At 42.6% G+C, this 22,296-nt stretch overlaps 1 protein-coding gene across 1 annotated transcript in view; it reads left to right on the top strand.

Moving 5' to 3' along the window:
* RNF11 (ring finger protein 11) overlaps nt 1-22,016 on the top strand; it is a gene marked incomplete at its 5' end in the record, with an annotated part of 29,250 nt that extends 7,234 nt beyond the window's left edge. Inside the window, 2 exons of the mRNA XM_018072019.1 lie at nt 20,254-20,423; nt 20,801-22,016. Of these exons, the coding sequence (XP_017927508.1) occupies nt 20,254-20,423; nt 20,801-20,972 (342 nt within the window). The remainder of the gene's footprint in view (nt 1-20,253; nt 20,424-20,800) is intronic.
* Nucleotides 22,017-22,296: the final 280 nt, after the last annotated feature.

The raw sequence follows: 22,296 nt of genomic DNA, 5'->3' as shown, positions 1-22,296 counted from the left end.
GGTATTTCTAGAGGCAGTTGTATTTCTAGGTTCAAGAGAAGTCCTTGTACTCCAAGGCCAAATGCCCCATGAAGGGGTCCTCATCCTCAGTCAAAGACAAGTCTCAGCTGACTGACAATGCTGAGTTTTCCAGAGGCTGGGATTGTAGCTAGCCCATATGCCAGTAGAGTTTGGATGGCTAAGAGAGGTCCTAGAAGCATCAAGGAAACATCTGGTTTATGACTAATAAAATTCAATGAAGCTGCGTGACTATCCAGTTGTAAGCAAAAAATCAGTCAGTCAGTGCTGGTTTGGACAAAAGCAAGGAATTGGCTGTCCTGCAGCCATGATCAAAACTATTACATTTACCAGATGCTGCCAGTTTCTAATCTTTGTCATGGACAAACTGCTTTAGAAAAAAAAAAGAAGTTTGACTAGAATATACCCCAGAGATATATCTATAACATAACTACTGTCCAAGTATATATAGCTCTGTAGAGACTGTAAGGTTTCCCTGTAGTCCTCACCACTATCACTCTGTGTGCCTCTCCTGATGATTTGTATACAAGCTCTAGCCAGAAGGAAATGGAGCAATATTTATCTGTATTTATTGCCATGAGATGCATCTTGGTAGTGGGGATACAAATCTTTTATGACTCAGTGTGCGAACATTGCAGAGTTGGATGAGGTTGGGTGCTCTTGCCCTTTCTGTTTCAGAGCTGTGGGAGGCTTATCTAAGAGATCAAAGTGCATCAGACTCCATTATTTCAGTATCTATGGGACAGTATAATGCATGAATACTCTGGGACGATGCCTGTGTCTGACTTTTATTCATCACTGTAATTAAAGCCAGATACAGAGCTTGTTCTGTGCACTGAACATTAATCACAGTGTTTTATTAACATGGTTGTCGAAATCTTTAATTCAGACATAGTATAATTTTGCAGCATAGATTAAGACTAGTATTTATTTTGCCTGAATACATAAATTTTATTTAAAGTTCAGAAAGAGAAGTGATTGCTCTCAGGTTTTGAACAAACGAGTGCAAGCGTTGCTTGATTACAGATGTACCAAACTGCTAAACTGGTTTGGTCTGTACAGTTGCTTAACAGAAAGCAGTGAACTGCTGCATTCAGTGGAAAATACATAAAAGGCTCAGCAAACCAATGCTCTAAATTCAGATTTAGTTAAGATGCTGAAATTAATATTTTAACAGTTGTAGACTTTATTTTATGCTCTATGATAGTACTTGCTTAATTGCCATTGCCATTCTGATGTTTTGGGATTTCCCTTGGTTGTTTAAGTATTATGATTTTTGTTGCAGTTGCATCCATTTATCTTCAGTTTAGCTTATGAAATATAACTAAGTCATTGCTTTAGTGTTTGCTTCACAGAGTTCTGTAATGGTATACCTATATATTTGGAGACCTTGAGGCAGTTGTGGGTTGTCCCATGGAGAATGGCGTCCTTGAAAGTACATTACTCTTCTTGGAAAGGAATAGTATCACTTAAAGCAAAAATACTCACTTTAAATTAACTGTTAATTCTTTTCTAGGTTAGTGCTTTTTCACCTCATAGTTCCTGGCTCTCTGAGGCTCTGTGGGCTGTTTTGACTGTGCTCACAAAAGCTAATGAAATCCCATCTGTAGTCATTAAACTGAAATGCAGGTCCACAGCTCTACTTGACAATTTTTAGGGGTCTGCTGATCAGAAACTGGTAAGGAGCACTGCATGAATAGTGTCACTCTAAGGTCTGTCCTGAGCTGAGAAAACTCTTCCTGCCCTGCTCTCCAAGGCACATCTCTTCAGCTAATGGCATTTGTGATGCTGTAGTGGCTGAGCTGAGGTAGATGATGGCCTTTGGCCCAAACATGAGTGAGATGCTCGGCTGCTCTCCCACTCTGTCCTTGATTGGAAGTGGCAATGTGGTACTTAATCCATCAGAGTGGATTCATACGATAACTCGCCTGGAGCTGTGCTGGGTTGTTTATAATCCTTCCAGTCAGTCATCTGTAAGAACCACAAATGAGATACAAGGAGGGATTTTACATTATGTCTGAATTTAGACAAGCTCTCTGAAATTTCTAAGACCTGAAGTTGTATTTATTCTACTGTGTGGCTAAGCTACTGAAAGTAAGCTTTCCAAAGAATGCCCATTCCTTCTGTAAATATAACAAGTTTCTCAATTTACAGTAAATGGAGTCAGGGTTTGAGAGAGACAGTGTTTAATGACAAGTTTTGTTTTTAAAAATCCTTTAGGAAAGAAAAAGTACTATCTACATAAAATTACATGCTCCAAGTAATCTTTTTTTTTCCTCTAGAAACTGTGTTCTTGTTAAGTGAGTAACCTGTTTTTTCCTACCTCCCAGAAGAAGCAAGATGACCTAGATCTAGAGCTTTCTGGGAAAAAGTTCACTTCACCCTATATATAGCTTCTCCTGAACTGTCTTTATGTAGCTGTCACCTACTCTGAGCTGATGAACTGAAGAGAAAGGAGCTGTAGTTTTAGGCTGAGGTAGGAAAGGAGGGTGTTTTATCCTTTCTCTTTTTTGGGGGTCTATTAAATAACATCGTATGCACATGCCACTGGCTGGATTCCAGCCTGGTGAAGGCTAGACTTCCCAACTGTATCATACAGAACTTCGTGTCTCTGGGTCTCCTCAATGTGCTGCAGCTGAATAATAACCATTTACCTCTGGGTTAACAAGTATTTTGGATCCTGCCTTTGTGCCAGCAGCAGTTTCTGCAGAATGTGATATCCTGGGGTCAGTGTGTTCTTTGCTCTGGTCAGATCCTGCATTTGGAGATACCTCCAAGCAACACTGCTGGCACAGTGGTGTTTTTATTGGAAAACAAAAACTGGGAAAATGGTAGTAACAGCTACATAACAGATGCTACCAAACAGGGTGTTGGTGTTGAGGGATCAGGCAAATGTTTCCAGCTCGGGGTGATGAGTCAAACAGTGAGCTGTACCGTAGGCTGAGGGAAATGGATCCATCGCTTTGTCAGTAAGGCATTTTTTTTTTAAGATACAGGAGAGTTTATCTGAGTGCATCAGCAACTTAAGCGTTTTGGGCTTCTGCAGCCTTTCTGAGGAGAGAAGGGTACTTTCCAAGTCCCTAAAGAAAGTGCCACTGCCTACCACCACCACATACTCCTCTCCTGGGGCCTTCACCATGCCGGGGATGGTGACAGTGGAACCCGTTGGTGCTCCTGTGGTGAACTGTGTACACCTCTGGCACGTGGAGAAACCAGCATCTGCATTCACTTAAACTGATGGCAGGATCAGTTTAAGTGCTCCAGCACTTAAAGATAATTGTTTCAACAGGCCCTGCTCAGGAATGAAGGGAGCTGAGGCCAAAGGAGAGGCTCAGGGGCTATCTCTGTTCAGCAGACCACTAGCTGAACCCAGGCAGAAATGTGGTGTGCCTCGTGATCAGCATTGTGTGTGTCTATGTTTCTGGGGCAAGGAGGTCTGATCTGACTATCCACTGCAGCCAGAAGGAATTGCTTTCCTTTTCCCTCCTGCTTTCCACTTGAAGCCATGTGCTCCCCAGTCACTTCATGGTGACTTTGGTGCTTATCTCATCCCTTGGTGAGTCAGCTTGTGCCATTCAAGTGTCTGAAATGGGTTGTCTTACTATTTTTCCTCCTGTCAGCTTAGTGAACCGAACTGACTTTGTGATGGAGATTGGATTTGTCTGCACTTTTTGCTGTCTATAGATTGCATATTACTTAGTGACATCTGCAGAAAGATCTAGAGGTGTCAGGTATTAGATGTGTGCTATTACCACCAATATTAGAGAAGATTTGGCTTCCCCATGTTGAAATGGAGGCTACTTAACTGCGTATCAGAGCATGCACAGAATGAATATCTGATACTAGCTTTGGCAGTGAGTGCATTTGGGAATGGTCATATGCATGACATGCAGTCTAAAGGTGTCATTTCTAACCTCATCGGGGTGGTGATTTCAGTTGGAGGGACTTTGCTGCTTCAGGACAAATCTCTGATATAGACAAAACCTTAATTCTTTATTTCTTAAATATGCTCTTTCTGGTTTAAAAAAAAAAGCAAACAAACAGAACAAAACATAGTAAAAAAATATAGGTCTGTCTACTACAACCAGCCTTAAAGATGCTCACTATTTTCTTTTTTAAAGAACCTTTATTAATGTTGCCTAACAGTTCATGAGTAGACTTGGTACAGGAATGGATGAAGACTTTCACAGCCTGTTCATATTGCACAGCAGACTGTGATGTCCCTTGGGACACAACTGACCACAGTAACATCATTGATCTGCTTTGTGGGTGCTGCTCTGCCTCTCTCCTCACACAAACCTCCCAGTTATGACTCCGTGGATGGTTTCCAAAGTCTGAACATAACTTAGCAAGCTTTGTCACTGCTGTTAGGAGTTTGATTACCTTTGTGCATATGTATGTGGGGACTGCCAGTGTCTGTGGCTTTTAATAAAACAACCTCTCTGTTGTCTGAAATGTTTAAAATTAAGAAATCATATAAGTATGCAAGAGCAGGAGCTGAGCTGGCTGCCTCAATGTGACTGTTCTACTTTATGTGTTGTGGCTTCTTATTCTAGTTTGGCATCTCTTAGAGGAGGCCACTAGTTTCCTATTGAAGCCAGACTTACTCAAAGTAAATTGAGGGACAAAGTCCTGTTTCAGGAAATAAATTTGAGAAGCAAATCTTGCTGCTCCTTCATACATCTGCTTGTGCAGCATTCCCAACAACCCCAGTCCTTGCTGTGCTCTTAAGTAGCTCAAACTCCCTTGCTCAGTACCTTTCTGTTCAGTTTTCTGAATTCAGAACCAGTAATGCTGAACTCGAGCAGTAAATACCATCTTTACAGCTTTTTTTGGGTCTTAGGAACTATATTTGGTCAGGCTTAGTTTTTGTCTTGAAGATCTACGAAAAGAGCCTCAAAGGTGCAGGAGATGGGGCTGCTGGGACAGCAAGGGACACCCTTCCTTTTTTGTCGTATTCCACGTTTCCAGGGCTGTGGGGCACTGCAAAGCTGTAGAAGTTGTTTTCTGAATGAGATCACTTGCTGCCACTAAGGTTTCCTTGGATTGTTTCGCAAAATACACTGGCCCGGTTTCAGTTTGAATACAGTAAACATTTCAGCTGGACAGAATATAACTATTTAAATTAGACCAGTAGCTATTGCTCTTTCTCCTTTAAATAGACTTAGGTAACAGAGGAAACTGAAGAAACATAAATATGATTTTAAATCATAATTGCAGAATGGTCACCGTGCTCCAGCAATAGTGCCTGTGCAATAATCCCATGTGCATTTGATCACTGCTGACCTTACCTTTTCTTGCCATGGGCCAGGTCCTCACCAGTGGGGCAGCTGCCTGGTGCTACTAAAGGAAGAGAAGTGGGTTTGTAAAGCTGGAGATTTCAGAATGTGCAAGAACTTCCAGGTAGCATCTTTATATAAAGGTCTTTTTTTCAGCCCTGCCTTCGTTCCTGCTTCTACCTGTAGATTGTGCTGCAGGAAGCAGGGTTTGGCCAAGAACATTTGGTGCTTCCACCATAGATGTTTTCCACTAGTGGGTTATGAAAAACCCCATTGAGATCAAACCAGAATTGCTAATGGAAAATCGTTTTATCCACAAATGTCTGACATTTAAGGCTTTTGTTTTGTTAGTGTCTTAAACTTCCAGGTGGACACACAATGTTTGCAGATGTCTATAATAGCTTCAACAAAACAAGGCTCAGATTTAATGAGCACTGTCTTCCATATTTTATTTAAATTAGCTTTGAACTAAATATGACAAGCATTATTGCTAGTTGTTATACATATTAATTTGGATAACAACCCTGTTCTGTACAGTGTTGGAAACTGCATATTAACAAGTGTGTGAATTGGTCTGTTTTCTGATGTCTGAATGAGGGGATATATGGATAGTTCTGTATATGCTTAGTGCAGTTATTTTCTGCAGATAATCCATGATTTTGGAAAGACACTGGTCAAGCTTTGCCCTTTTTTTCATCAGCTGGGAACTAAGGCTCAAGAGCCTATCTCACAATTCTAGATTATTTATGGCAAACCTGCACTTGTTATTCTTGTACCAAACAGATTTTTAGTTGTTTCTCTGATGTTTACTCTCCTGATTTATTTAGGGATCCTATATCCCTTTCAGCCTTTGTTTTTCTGGGCTAATGCTTCTATTTTTATTGTGTTTATTAGTGGATATGATATTCAAGCAACTTGGTTTTTCTGAAATACAAAGTCTGCCTCAACCATAGCCAGTGAAACCAAATAAAAAACAACAGCTACAGAAAGAAAATATTAAAATAGGGCATATTTTAAGTGATGGAGGGATCATTGACTGAACACTCTGTCTTGCAGTGAATTTTGTCATGTGGACCTATACTAGAAGTCATAGGCAATATTTATTCTAAATCTGTAGAACACGTAGCTCCAAGGGGCAAGAACCTTTCCACGTGCTGTTATCCTCTCTCATTGGGGTAAACCATTCCATGACATGTTGAAGATATCTCCAGGAACGCTACATGGAATGATAGAAAAAATTAGGAGCAGGCCTGTAAGTTATTTTAAGACTGATTTCTGTACAAAGCTCCAGCAGAGCACAGAAATTTTCTTTACCTGGTCTGCCAATCTGAAATTGCCCCATAGGGTACTTGTGGCATTCAGCAGATTTCATTTGATGAACACTGGACTTATTTTTGCCAAAGTTCATGGAGAAAGCCATGTCCAGCTCTTTTCTGCCCCCAAGGAAGCATCTAGAGCTGCCCATCTCCCAGAAGGATCAGTTTATTTCTGCTGCTACTGTGTGACTCAAAACAAGTGAAAGAACAAAAAGTTGTTTGTTGCAGTAATTTCTACTCATGTCTTTACTGCACTGGAGAGTCATCCATAAGAAAGGAGGTATCCCAAATAAAGACAGGAATTCAGATTCACCTTGTTATCTTGCCTATTTGGTTCAGAGATTACTCAGCAAATCTTTTGGTGTCTCCAGGGAAGCACATTCTGTGCCTTCACTTAGCTGCAGCTGTGTGTAAGGAGACAAAGTGAGTTTAGTCCTGTAGGTCCTCAGCCTTGGAGGAGCAGCACTAAGTGCTGTCTGCTTCCCAGATTACTCTTCTGCATCCACTGCCTGTCTGAGGGGTGTCCAGGACCTTATGACGAGTGGAAAAGTCTAGAAAGATAACTAAAATATTTCTGTAGTAATTGAGTGATGATATTTCAGCTTATGAAGTTACAATCTGAGCAAGGAGCTGCTTTTTCTCTCGGAGCTCATCTAGCTACAGTTACCTCTGTAGTTACACCCTTATGACTCCCAAGGTAATAAGGTGCATTCTAGACTAAATGTCATAAATTAAATTTAAAGAACTCCCAGGTTTTCTTAATAGCTGTTTTGCTGGGGCTGTGTATTTTTTTTACATGGTAAAATACTAAATACGTCCAGATTTACAGCCTCAAAGCTCAGTGTTACTCCATTCTGCTGTTTTGTCGTGACTGCAGTTTGTCTGTGTGTGTATAAACTGACAGAACTTATTTTAGTGATCGTGTGGGTTGTGGCAGGACACGGTTATTCCACCCTAAACATTAATGCAGGAGAATACGTTAAGTACAAATGTTTCTTTATATCTTCACAAAGCTTGAGAGAGTGTTGGTAGCATAATGTTGATGACATTAGGCTTTCCTTTCTGACTCAGAGGGGCATTGAAAGTAGCATATACCTCACCTGCAGAGGAGTTACACTTCGGCACAGGACCCGAGCTCTGTCCTCTCACCTGGATGTAAATCAGAGTATTTGAAAGTCAGGGGTGATGTTCTTGGGAAATCGGTGTTTTTAAATTTGAACAGATAAAATTTGTGTGTGATTTTCTCAGCTCCAGCTAAAACTGGATACTAAAACTACATCCTGTGTATCTCTGTGCTCAGTGTTCAGGGTTTCTGGTGTACTTCACACAACATGAAAGGTACGTAGTTGCATGTGGGTGAGCTGGGGCTGGAGATCTCCCGGCTGTGCAGCTGCTCTCATGCGGGTGTGTCGGGGAGAAATGAGGCTTTGTCTTCCAACCAGTCAATCCATATTTAGAAAAATGACCTCTTTGTTTTCATGTCCCTCCTCTCAAGCAGTTTTCTGTTATTCTGAGATTTTGCGACAGCCTGAGCCTTAATTCAGGCAAGTACTTAAGTAGGTGCTCAAGTGCGTGTCCCTGGTAGCATTTGAAATCCTTACTAAGTGTGCTGCTGGGGTATGTTTGTAGATCTTACTGATCCATGCAGTCAGCAGGATGAATCCAGTGTCAAAATGTTCAAGTTTTCCTTCAGAAAGCCAGTTTTAATGTAAACAAAGCACTTGCCATCTCCCGTGAGAGTGGGTGTAAGCAGAATGGCCTGACAAGAGAGACGTTTTCTTCATCCCACTGGGGTTGAAGAAGGTGAAATGGGAGCTGTGGTGGCTGCAGAGGCTGGGTGGGGCTCTGTGCTCCCCATCTCCCCCCTCACCCCTGCAGAGCCTTGGACCTGCTTCAATTCCCCCTTCAAACCAAAGGCACCTGTGCTGAAACAAACACAAGTATTTTTGGTGTGAAACCAGCACAGGGAAGATCCAAAGAGGAGTTTAAAAAAACCCACCACACCACAGATTGAAGAGGCTGATTAGCCAGGTGGTTGCATGTACACTTAGTGGTGGAAGTTGTACCTTATTCATCTGTGAAGCCAAATGTTTGTGACTTGTCCTGCTTGCACCAGCAACTGGCTGCATGTTTCGTACATACAAGTGAAATGAATGTGTGTTGTCTGGTGACACACTAAAGAGGTGACCAGGTGCTCATTGAACTGTCTTTGAGCATTTAAAACTTTAAAATAGTAGGAAAAATGTGTTCTGGAAATATTTCGCTTGTATAACCAACTCCTGAGAGAGCTATTTATGATTCTTCTACCTGTTCTTGGCACAGGTTTTTTTTCTGTTAGAAGAGGTTTGACAGTTGCATGAGATCACACTTGGATTTGTGCCCTTCGAGCTAAAAACGCAGAGTCACTGCTTGTGAGGACAAGACTTAACTGGAAAAAATAGAAACATTGCCCTTGTGTTCACTGCTAATACTGCGTCGAGAAGTGGAGCTCTGTCAAGCCTTAGTGTGCCTTAATATTCATGTAGTCATTCCTTTAATATTCATGCAGTCATTCCTTGCTTTTAGATAGAGAACTGCTTTAAAAAAACAACAGATTCAGAAATAATGGTTTAATGTCTCAGGCATTCCTTTAAGATTAATAAATGACTGGCTGAGATGAGCCGATAGCCTGAATCAGGGCCTCTGGCTATTTAAGCTGCTGCTTATTGACTCAGAGTTGAAATAATTGATGTTATCAAATGATGATAAACAAATAGTCAAATTGCATTTGTTGTGTGTGTGTTTATTCTTCCTGAAGTGGGAGATGGCAGACAGTGTGTGCCTGGGAGAGGTGACAGTGTCCACACAATTCAGTGCCCTTGGGCTGGGCCAAAATCTCTTGCACAGCCCAGCACAGCTGCTTGTACCCTTAATTCAAACCTCAATTCAGCTTCACAACGTGGAAGAAATCCCAGTTGGTTTCCCAGTAGCTGGTGGAAGGGGGGAGGAGCTGTTGGCTGGTAGGGTCATCCTCACCAAGCTGGCACGGACAGTGGCACGCAGAGACTCAGACTGTGTTTGAGGTGCCCCAGTGTATAGCAGGTGTATGTGAGGCTTCATCTGTCTGTGGCTTTCTAGCAGCCTAACACAGAAACATGCTTAAAATGGCTGTGGTTAAGCTGTTGCAAAAGGCAGCATTGACATATCCTTTAACTGGCCTCAGGAAGTCTCCTGGCTGCATCTGCGCAGTCTCCCTGCTGCACTGCCTGGGCTGAGGCTCCGTCACACACCTGGATCTCAGGAGTATCTACTCAGTTTTAGAAATTCAGATGCCATTAAGAAAATAAAAAGGCCTGTGGAGCTGAGTGTACCATCAAACTGCCAAGGTGTGGCACCTTTCTGCTTGAGCAAGCGTTTGTAATTGAGGATGGCTTTGTTAAAAAGCCATTAAAATATTTCAAATTGAGTACAAAGTTATGATCCAGTGAAGTATAGCACAGATTCCTGAGTTTTGGAACAAACTCTACTCTCATGGGCTGCTTCACTGACAGTCTCACAGCAGTCAGTGAAGTCTCACACCAGCAGTCTCTGCTGCAGGTTTTCCTGCTCTGTGGTTACACAGACCCAGCTTGTGACCAGCCCTGTCTGATTTTTGAAGCTCTTCTGCAGTAGCACCTACACTGTTAACACTTTTCTCCTCCAAGTCATTTATCCTTAGCAGAGCAATTGTTTTTTCTCTGTATGCCGTGGCAGAGGTTTGCACTGTGTGAGAGTCCTGTTTGCTGTGAGTCCTGATGAAAAATTCTTCGTCGGGTTTCTGCTTGGCTTCCTTGCTGGCCCGCCTTCCCAGGCTGGCTCTGCCTCATCAGCTGGTCCCTGGTAAGGGGAAGGCCCCTGTCAAGGTTTGCAGAAGCCTGCTCTTGTGTTGCCTCTTCTGTGTGTTTTGGTTGGATAACAGACTGTATCTCTATAAAAAGAACTACTGTGTCCTCTTTCAAACCTCTTTTTTGGTGCTTGTGTACAACCGAGTGGCTACAGAGAAGTATTTTGTGTCCTCTCGGGATAGTGCTTGAGGGGTAGATGATTTGAGGTGGCTGCCGTTGATGTGCCTGTTTGTTTTCGTTACCTGTGTTACCTCTTATCTGAAGCTGAGTTGACACCTCTCAGAAGACCTGACACATAGGGGTGATGTTCTCAGTCTAGCTGGGACTGTTGTGTCTGTTTAAGTCCTGTTTTAGAAACTTGGTGTAGGAGGACCTGCACTCCTTGATAGGATGCTTTTGGATGTGTGTGGAAACTGCTTTAGGCGAGGCTGTTAAACTGTGCTCTGCAGAGCCCTCTTTGCCCAAGGAGGGTGTTTGACATGTGTGGATCAGTAACGCTCAGCCTAGAGATGAGATCATTCATCACTTGATTTCACTGATCCCTTGATATCCTACTCACTCTTTTTCTAAAATACAGTCCTAGTTCTGCATAATATTTTTCTACTATATGTTATGTTCTTATTAGTTCAAACTGACACATTTAATTATGCATATACATGTCTATTTACACACTGAAGTAGAACTCGTATTTATATCTCAGCAGTCCTCCCCTGATGGATTGATTGCTTGTACCTTAAGCTTATGTGCATTTTCATGTTTACTCCCTGGCTTGGCTGTTGTCCCCAGCCTGTCCTTTTGGCTAATTAGGGCTGATTTCTGTAATTTTCCTACCTTGTTCCTGAAGTACTGAGAAGAGTTGTCTTGTTCTTAGAATTGCCATCAAGCTGACCTAATTCTTGCCAAAAGATACATTTTAGCACTCTTGCTATTTTTTAAGTGTTTGGAGTCAGGTTTTCACAATTGGCTTGAGTCCCAACAGGGGCACTCCTCCCGTTTTCCTCTTGGCTGCCTGCTCCCAACTTTTTCAGCAGCTGTAGCACTCGCACAGTCGATGGCAGTGGCTTGTTTGCTTTTCACGGAGAGGCGGTGGGAGCAGTGTCCTTGGAGACACTGCAAGGGAAGTGGCAGGACCCACAGTCCAGAGGCAGTGCTGTTTTAGAGCAACTGGAGTCAGCTGTGCCCTGATCCCCAGATTCCCTGAAATGGCACCAAAAGCAGGAGCTGGGTGTGCTTCCTTGGGTACGCTGAGTGTGCAGGCTCAGCAGTGGTTCAGGGCATAGCGTGCAGTGTTACACTGCCCACCTGAGGTCACCTGTGTCTCTGTGCTCTTCGTGGGATGATGCCTGTCCAGTGATCCGTACCAAGCCCTTCATGTAGAGGACTTGCACGCACTTGTCTGAGTGATGCAATGCTCTGGGAGTTTTGGGATGGTAGATTTGGGCCAAGCTCATGTCTCGTGAGGCAGAAGCACGTGTGAGCTTAAGCCTTTTTTGTGTGCTATATTCAGAGGTGAGTCAAAGCCTCGGAGTGCTTTGAGGGGTGTGCACAGGAGATCATATCCAGGACAAACCACATGTGTTGGACATCAGGGAGCAAGGCAGGTTTGCTGCTGCAGACAGGGCCTGGCATAGCAAGAGTCATGGCTGCCTGCAGATTTTGTGTGCCCCAGGATGATCAATACTACCATTTTTTAGCTGTTATCCCTTTGATTTATGCTATAAACAAGCTACACTGACTGATATTTACCCTTTCCAGAAAGTAAACCTGTGTCTGAAGGAAATGTGAATGATTCCTGTGTTTCTGTGTGGACTGTTAGTGTTCTGTCACCTTTTCCATTGTAGCTTCCCCTGTCTCTTGTGCTTGAATTCAGCCTCCAAAAAACACACTAACTCCATTTTTTTTTTCTTGGGGGGTGTTCTTTTTTATTTTTGCTTCCTGCGACCCAGCAGTTCCGCAGCAGTAAGTGAATGGGACACAGTAAGTTCACTCTGTACCTTTCAGCGGAGGAGTCAGTCTGAGAGATTTCTTTTCAGCCTCTTTTCCCCAAAATGTCAGTTTTTTATTTGTTGTTAAATCTACTTCTCAGTTTTCCAGCAGCCATCTCGCTTGAACCGTAAGTGCTGTGTTTAACGTAGTCATAGCACTGTAATAACTGTCTGAGCTTGCCAGGCCTGAGGAGGGGTTTCTGCAAAGAACCACTTGGCGTAAATGGGAGAGAACATATACCAATAACACAGATGTTGTGGTTGCTTATGGGGTAGGATGATCCACATACACAGCTGTTCTTCTACCACCAGCTGCAGAACTGACTGCTGGCCCCTTCTGCTAGATTTTCTCCCTGCCCAGCTGCTTTGCTTTGTAGTCCTTAGGGAGTACAAGTCTCAGGAGGCTGCATTTTGTGCCTGAGTGTCCTTAATTTAATATTTAGGTGCAACTGTCCTTTCCTGGCTTTGCTCACTGCAGTAGCTTGACAGAAAAGCATGAATTTTTATAAATTGTTTATGAATCTTTTCCTTCCCAGTATAAAAAAAAGCCTATTAAAATAAACATGCTAGGAGCTGTAATAAGAGGGTTTTGTTATCTCTCAGAAGTTGTGGCCTGATGCTGTAAGTTGAGCTGTCAGTGAGGCTGTCTGGAGGGCTGGAGTCAGTTCTCTGGTGAGCAATTTAGTGGTCTGGGATGTGTTAGTGTATGTTATCCACTTTCCTGAAGAAATTCACAGCCTGATGTTTGATGGGATCTCTGGAGAAAGGAACAAGGAGACCTAAAACTGACACAAAGCTGGTGAATGAGAAATCAGCCAGTGGAACCGTACCCAAGGTTGACGTCCTTGAGTCAGAGAAACCTGCTGTGCAGCCTAGAAATGTAAAAACTGTCTGGCTCTGTCAGGAGATTGTGCTTCCAGGGATTAATTACTGCTTTTTAATTACTGCTTTTCCCCTACAACTCTTTCTTGCTAATCTTTTGTATTTAGGTTTGCCCTAATGGTTAATCAAATTTCAGAGCAGGTGACTCTGCAGAGCTCCAGGTGATTTCCATCTGCCAGGTAAGGCTGGGTTTGCTGTGGCCAAGCTGCAAGGGCACTGCCAACTCTTTGTCTTGGCAGCAGGTAGCCTTTTTGGGTTTGTGTGACAGCACAGGGACAAAACTTGAAAACAAAGTCCATTTCTCTAACAAATTTCACTGTCTAGGAAAGCAGCAGGCAGGATGCATCTAGTCTGTACCTCTTCTCCCTCTGCCCCAGTCCTATTTTTGGTAGCAAAGCTGAGCTCAGGGGACAGGTGATATTTTAAGAGTTGTCAGCCAGGAGTCTCTTTCATGGTTGCTAATCTTTTCCAACTCTTCTTTCCTAGTAATTTCAATGGAATAATTGTGAAAAATGCACAGGACAATTTTACAGTTTTGGTTATAGTTGAAATGAGACTACACCATCACTGCAGAAAAACTGGCTTTCTCCAAAAAAACACCTCCCTCTGAAGTGATCCATGACTCAAACCAGGTGTTGATTCTTAATTGGAGTCAGCAGCTGAAGAAATACTGTGCAGATTCTGCAAGTTCCTCTGGTGAACACTGGTTCCTTAGTCAGTTGTTATATTAATTACTGACTATATTTACAGTGCCAAATTCCTACAATGCCAGAATTCTTATTAATTTTCCTTTAAGAACATCATGGTAGGAAGCGTGTGTGTGTGTGTGCATGTGTATCTGACCTGGCTGTCTGCCCCAGATGTCCCCTCCAGTTGGGAGAGGAGGAGATTTTTCTTTCAGAAGAACTTTCTAGCATTAAGTGTTCAGCTGTCGCAGTTATTCATAGAGTGGCTACCTGGAAGCAGCAGTATAAAAAATTGGGTAACAATTTCATTACATGATGTTTTATAGCAACTGCTGTTCACCTTTATAAATGAACTGTTCTCTCCTGTATGGCAGAAAAAGGCTTTTACAGTTGGCAGGCTGCTCATAATATTCTAAGGATTATTAAAGTAAGCTCTAGCTGTCGTATAATGCACAATATAATGGTGCGTGGTTTTACATTAATGTGTCTTGGGGGAGGATATTATTTCAGAATGTGTGTTCACATATGGATGGAGTTTGAGTCTTTTCACCCCAGTCAGAATGGCATTCACAGAAAAGGCCCCTGGACCATCATCCCAGCAAGTTCCTTATGAGTAATAAAGCAGTGAGAAGAGAAAATTCCATCAGATTCATTAAGGATTTTTCAAAAATACCCCAAAAGCACAATTTTTTTTTTTTCTCACCTCCTGACTTTACATCTATAAATTGAGGTTGTTCTTAAGTTATTTAGGCTCCCTGCTAAGCACCTCAGCTGCTGGGCTGGAGAGGGGCCTGGCCGTGTGTCAGGTTGGTGTTGGAGGGCTGGTGAGCAGCAAAGGCTGTGCAGCCCTGCTGCAGCTGTGTGTGAACCAGGGCAGCTGCCTTCACACAGTGTGTCTCATGAAAGACGTTTGCATATCGAAGGGATTTCAAAAAAAGAGCTGTGGGAACGGCTGGGGAAATGCAAATGGAACTGTTATATTTGCATTAATTAATGAGGCAGCAACCGCAAGGAGCATAAGCGCTACAGCTACTGGTATTTTAAAAAGTGTAAAAAATATTTAGGATGAACGTAGCTTGGAAGATGTTTGTCTCCTTTGTCAGACTGAATTAACAGATATGCTGTTGATCCGGTGATAAAATGCAAATTAATATCGCAGGGTGAGACACACGGAGAGCACTGGATTAGGTGAGGAAGAAAATCTGGAGATGGAAACTTAGCAAAGTATTCGGTAGTGGAAAGCAGGTGGCTGTAGGCAGGATCTTGGGGACAGCAGTGAAGCTTTAACCTCTAGAACTATTAGATGTTATAAATTATTCATCTCACCTTTGACCGTCCTGAAAGGATAATTTGTGCATGTTGGTGCAATTCTAAAAACAACAAACAGACAAAAGCCCTGATAACATACTGCTGATATGTGGCGTAGAGGGATCTTAAAATAATCTTTATCCAGGGATTAAGAGTTTCTGATCTAGCACTGACCTGTTTTCAGAGTATTACAAATTCATGGCACTTGCAAAAACAAGACAAAAAGACTATAAAACAAGGGAAAAGCAGATTTACGGCAGCATAAGTAACCAAGGTAGGTTGCATTGATGAGGAAACTTAAAACTGGAAATCATGCTTGATGAAACCTTTTTTCTAGTCGAGAACCCAAAGCATGCTTGGGAATCTGCACATAGAAAGTGGCTGGGCCTTTTAAGCCATGTGTGAAAATGTTTATTTCCATTAGGAGTGAAAAATGCAGACCTCCAGATGCCCTCTATAATTTCTCCCCCCTGAAGGAGGAGGAGCCAGGGTGAGATGGAAACACAAACCCTGCTCTAGTCCTTGAGCCTAAATTAATGCCGCTGTTTTTAAGGGCCGAATAAACATTGGGAGTGAATGATTTCTGTGCACAGAAAGCCAGGGAAACTTATGCTGACACCACTGACTTTGTGAACAAGAAGAAAGTTGTGTATCTCTAGGACTATGGCCATCTGAGGTGGTTAATCATTACTAGATTCATATGGGAAAAAAATAATGATTAAAGCAAATTAAGGGCCAGAAAGTGATTTTTCTTTCATTGCCCAACAGTAATATGTGGGTTTGATTATTTGTTTTGGCCTGAGCTAGGGGTTTTTTTGCATATAGTAATAGAGTTAGCATGAAATTTCATCTTTGGTTTGAAGTGCCTGACATCTATATCAAATGATAAATAACACAGACTTTGGCTAGAAGTTCAGTATTTCGTAATTTTGTCTGTAAAAACATTTTCCGTGGTTGATAAGGGAAATATGAGACACCAGAGCAATAAATTTCATGCTCGTCTTTGCAGTAAAATAATAATCACTTGGGTAATACAGTCTTTTTTTATATATATACATGTCAAGGGGCCTCTAGCTACAAATGTGAGCTGGCTGAAGTGTGGAATCCTCACGTTGTTACCCTTGAACACCCGCACTGGAGTGAGCAGGACCTTGCCTTAATGTGGGTTGACGAAAGCAGCCTTTACACACTGTGAAAGATTTGCAGAGGGGTGATAAACCCTCGCAGACTATGTGGAGGGTTGCACTCCAGCCTTACGGGCGGCTTGGAATTATTGTCGGATGAGCTTAACTTCCAAAAACAGTCCAGAGATTTGGTAGTGGAGAAACCCAAGGATGCAGCTGCCAGCGTGGTGAGGGGTGATGGCTGCGAGCGGGGCCAGCCTCGGGGTGTGCCAGCAGGGCTGAAGGAGCCCAGCTCAGCTGGTGGGGGGTCATCAGGATCTGTTGAGGGAGCACTTCATGCTCCATCTCTTGCTTTGATCCCTCTGGGGATGTCCACTTCTCAGTCAGAGAAATCTGGGCTCTCAGATCCTCATGAATAATAAAGTATTTTTAGAATCATACAGGTACGAACACACTGTTGGAGGGGAGAAGACCCTTTGAAAGGGTCAGTGTCCATGTAGTCTATAATGTGACACTGCAACGTGTGCAGTTGTGTTCTTCCATTTTCCTGGTATGTTTGTGTCCAGGGCTCAGTTTGGGCAGGCTTTTAATAGCAATTGGGAGTGAGATGAAAGTGCCAGCAAGCAGCATGTTCAGTGCCTGGGCATGGAGCGGCCACTCGAGTTTATTTACAGGACTACCTTACACGTTTTTCAGAGCAGCCACACCAACCCCAGTTTTCTGCCTTCAAAGCATGAAGACGTCATGGCAACACCACCATTTCCACCCAGTTACTCATCTGACAGGAGATTCTTGTCTAGCATGTGAAATTGTAGAAGCCCACAGCTGGCAACTATAAATTCCCGCCTTAATGGGCCATGTCAGACATGCAGCACAGGGCAGCTCTGCTGGGAGGGAACCTGAGACAGGATGCCTGAGGGAGGAGTGTTTCCATGCAGCACTGGCCGTGGGGAGAAAGCATTTGTGTATTTGGCAGGGAAAAGGGGCCTAAGTGGTCCTTCAGGCCTCCCTTCAGGTCTTTGCAGGGAACACCCTGCAAAGAGGGGCAGCAGAGGGGCTTTGCAATAATGCAGAATCGGGTTCCCCAAGTACATGGTCCCTTGGTGGTCACTCGCAGAAAGTGCCTGTAAAAGACTAGAATGAGATTTTGTTCTTGTCTGGCCTATCACAGGTTTAAAAGTTATGTTATTCACTCTCCCAAACTTAACCAAAGCCGTGGTCGGTTGGGTAGCTGACTGATTGCTTACTTCAGAGCTGTCCAGATGTAATTGTTCTAACTCACAACAGATTCTTATTTAATTGTGGTTCCCTTTTGCTGTATAATGTTTACCGAGGTGATCAATTTGCTGTTGTTCTGGTACAGACATTCACTACCAGTTGCTGTTGCTACTTTCAGACATTTTGAGGGTTTTTTGGATCTTTATTCCTCCTTTTTTCCCCCCTCCTGTGTTTGCCTTTCCTGCACTATGACTTGCAGCCCTGGTTTGGGCAAGGGGAGCTGTTGCCTCCCGTCCTGCCCATGTTGGCACCAGCCTATGCTGTGCCTGTCGTTAGTTATACTACTCCTCTTTTTTATTCCAAGACGTGGAGGGGTGCATCTCTCTCCAAATGCTGAGCGTTCTCTACATCTGTGTCACAAATAAAGGAGGAAGCAGTAATGCTTTCTGCTATTGATTTAATAACCTGTTCAAAGAAGTACAGCAAAGCCCCTGGAAAAAAAAGTTACTGAGAATTTGTGGTGTTAAGTTCTTGAAACATAAAACCAGGACCGGGTTCTGCCTCGAGCTCCAGTGTTCAGCACAGAGGGTCGGCAGCATTTATGAGGGGAAAAATGCTTTATTTTGCAGGCACCAAAGGTTGCAGTCACTTTCTGAATGCTTTATATCTGACAGGTCATCTGTAGGTTCAGCTGGTGCTTTTCTCTATCCAAATGATGATTAGAGAAGACTTTAGATAATTTAAAGCACTAAAAGTCAGCTGATCTAAAAAGAGTTCTGTGAAATACGGTTTAGAGTAGTCGGGAAATTAATCACTTGGAGAACCCCTGGCGTGTTCTGTCTTTTGAACCTTCTCATAATTCCTCTGAGTTCTGCCAGGAAATCAGAGGGGGAAATCCTAGTGTAGCTAAATTAAGAGAAGATTGTGGATTCTACCCCACAGCTGAATTGCCAGTGGCATGCACAGTGTTCAGTGAAGAATTGCCAGGCAGACTTGTATCTGTGATTAGCATTTCTCATGAGCAAGGACTTTGCTGTTGGGCGGCACTGGTGAGAGGCTGCACACTCCTCGGGCAGCTTTCTCCTGGCCTTCCAGGAGTCTGGAAGATGACTGTCCACTTCAAGTGCACCCCAGCAGTGAAATAAGAATGGCTTTATTGGGTTTTCCAAGCGCAGTGTTAAACTCACAGCTGGGCTGTGCCGGGTGTTGGTGATGGGTGAACACAGCACTGCCAGAGCAGGAGGCAGAGGGCACAGGAGGGGGGAACACAGCCGTGTTCCTGCTGGGAATATCTGGAGGTGCCCATGGCGGCCTATGGTCTGGAAGGACATGCATGTTTTGGAAGGTGGTTACTCTGTCAGACAGTGAAATCCTGTGTGTGCCCCACATCAGTGATGAGGGAGCAAGCGGGCAATGGGAGAGCGGTCGGAGGTGACCAGAACAGCTGCACACACTCCTGCTCTCTGCTTGGCCTGCAGCAGTGTCCTCTGAAACATCAGCTTTTGCACTTTCCAAACAGATTAATCAGTGTGTCTCTGATGCAGCAGGTTTATTTTCAGACACATCTATAAGTTGAGTTTTTTTCTGCTGTTTAAGAAGTACCATCAAAATAGACCTTTTGCAAGAAATTGTCTCCCTGTTAACAGCAGATTTATGGCTACTGGCCAATACTGTCCTAATAATGTATCGTGTTAAAAATTGGTATTTATGTATCAAAAAATGCTTTAAAAGCAAGTAAATTAAGTACCATGTTGATATAAATGTCAGTGAAAATATCTGACCTAAAGTTCATTAATATTCAAAAGAAACTTCTGAGAATGTGGTAGACGAAGGACTGCATAACAGCTATACATTGCCTAAATTTTTTTCGGAAAATATATACCTTAAGCATTTCAGCAGTTGAAGTCCAGCTTGGGAGAACCCATAAAATTATATTAATATATAAGAAGAAATGTAAAACTTGGGTTACTTACTTAAGCTGTTCTTCTTATTGTTCAGGTGACATTTTTTTAACCCACAAGAATTAAATCTACAGTTCTGGATTGGACCTTGTGTGGCCCAGAACAGCTCACGTAAATTTTAGTCATTACTAAACAAATAAAACCTTGCTTTCTAAAACTTAAGAGTAGGCAGTGCCCTCATCTTAGCAAACAGTTCTTCCTAAATGTAAAAAAAACCAACCCATAGATTCTGCTTTTTGTTGCACATGCTGGGGGCTCTCCCTCAGCCCTTGTGTTGTTCTGTTCCCTACCACAGCAGTTTACCAGGTCCCTGTAAGGTTTATTTGCCTGCTGGCACGTGCAGTTTGTTGTCCGGGTATCTCATGTATGAACAATTCCTTGAGATCAAAAGCTTTTGCAGAGAACAACCACGAGCAGCTCCTTGCTCAAATACTGGCCTCAATTCTTTATCCCATTCTCAGTGTAATTATAGCCCCAAAATTGCAAAGTAGGAGTGGGAGTTCGTACGAATATTTGTAGGACTAAGAGAGGAAAAATCGAATGCCAAGTTCTGTGCTACGAAACGGTAGGAAAGCCTCTGTGGTAGTTTTTAACTGAAATATTTTAATTTTAGGAGCAGGTCCCTGTTCCTGTGTATCACCCAACTCCAAGCCAGACCCGGCTGGCCACACAGCTGACAGAAGAAGAGCAGATCCGGATAGCGCAGCGGATAGGCCTCATCCAGCACCTACCTAAAGGAGTCTATGATCCCGGGAGAGACGGCTCCGAAAAGAAGATCAGAGAGTAAGTCCCAGTCACACGTGGCTGTTGCCTTGCTTTGTGACACTGCCCTGGGAAACCTGATCTTGCCATTCTGTTTCTGCCTTCTTTTCGGGGGCTGTAGTTTAACGCAGCTTTCTGAAAAAGGAAATGGCCATGCAGAAGGCTGATGTTATGAGTGGCATCCCTGCCTGTGATAGTGGGGTGGAATTCAATGAGCTTTAAGGTCCTTTGCAACCCAAACTATTCTGTTATTCTAAGGCTTTTGCCTTTCTCCTATGCAAGGATACTCCTCACAGTACCTACAAATACTAAAGTCATCCAGGAGTAGATAGTACACTATTTTTCATTTCCAGTTTGGTAACAGCAGCTTCAATATTTTATTTTTTTTCCCCCCCCAGATGTGTCATTTGTATGATGGACTTTGTTTATGGGGACCCTATCCGATTTCTGCCGTGCATGCACATTTACCACCTGGACTGTATAGATGACTGGTTGATGAGATCCTTTACCTGTCCATCCTGCATGGAGCCAGTGGATGCAGCACTGCTTTCATCGTATGAGACTAACTGAGCCAGGGTTTCTCTACTGAACCTCCAAGGAGACCATCCACTTCAATGGGTTTGATCCTTTTGTCATTCAGCCCAAAGAGCCAGGAATTAGGAATTAAGATCATGCACAAAGTATACATTTCCTAATAAATAAATAAAAAAAAAATATTCCTGAATGGCTGCAAATATTGGAAAACATAGTATTTTAGAGACTATAGAAAAGTAGGTTGTTATTTTTAATGTAAAGCCTTGACCCACCATTGTCTTTTAATGTTTGTTCTTACACCCATATATAGGAATTGTGTAAAGTGTTACAGCAACTGTAAATGTTTAAACTGCGTGTATCCAATTTTATTAGCAGCAAGATAAGAGTATTTTTTTCCTAAATAAAGTAACCAGTTTTGTTCTGATTCTTTTCACAAGTCCTGGCATTTGGGTCAAGGCTTTATTGAAATCTACATTTTATAACACTGGCACAAAGAAATAGTTTTAAGCTTGTTTGCACAGTTCTTTTTCTTTTTTTTTTTTCATTGGAGATGGAATTCATTGCCTTAGGTCTTTTTAATAGTGTATTGTTATTGTTGGGCTGGCTCTATGCTTGAAAACCAGTTTATTTATAACCTGTTAAAAGTGCTATATTTTGTTTGCAGTTAGGAATATGCAGACTTCAAAGTGATCTCCTAGCTTGTAAGCAAACTGAGATGCATTATCCCTTTTCTACTAGTGATACAGAATATGAAGATGTAAGACCTACAGTGAAACTATGGTTTCATGGGTTTTTATAACTTCCTTTGGTTTTGATGAAATAACAGTCCTTAAACTTTAATATGTGACCTTTAACTTGATCAGATTAAAAGTGGGCCGGATGAACAATAAATAGTTAAGCTGCCATAACTGGAAAAAAAAATATATATTTGGAACTAATGTAGTGTTAGTATTGATCACTTATTCTACTTTTTTCTCCCTAAAGATGGTTGTCTTGGATCATAGCAAATGGATACTGCATCTCTCGTTCTTGTAGTCCTTAGGTTATCAGAAGTTAAGAATAAACATACTGTATCTCAGTCTCCTGTATTAAATGTATCTGTTGAGCCCTGCTGGCTGACACACCAGTCCACCAAACAGGAATGAACTCATAGAGGAGAGAATTAGACTTTGTTCTGCACATAAATGCAAAGTTTATATAAACCCAGACTGTCAAGAGTAGCAGTGGAGGGGGCAAACAGTCCTGCTATAGCCAGAATGACACAATTAGCTGGTTCCTGTAGCAAACAGTATGTGCTTGTTAAGAGAGGCTCTGGCAAAGATTGTAGCTGTAAAGACCTTTTTCCACTAAGCATGACTTT

The sequence above is a fragment of the Manacus vitellinus genome, unplaced genomic scaffold, assembly GCF_001715985.3.
Source record: "Manacus vitellinus isolate BGI_N305 unplaced genomic scaffold, ASM171598v3 scaffold_21_pilon, whole genome shotgun sequence".
Classification (NCBI taxonomy): domain Eukaryota; kingdom Metazoa; phylum Chordata; class Aves; order Passeriformes; family Pipridae; genus Manacus; species Manacus vitellinus.
This window is presented reverse-complemented; position numbering and strand designations above follow the sequence as displayed.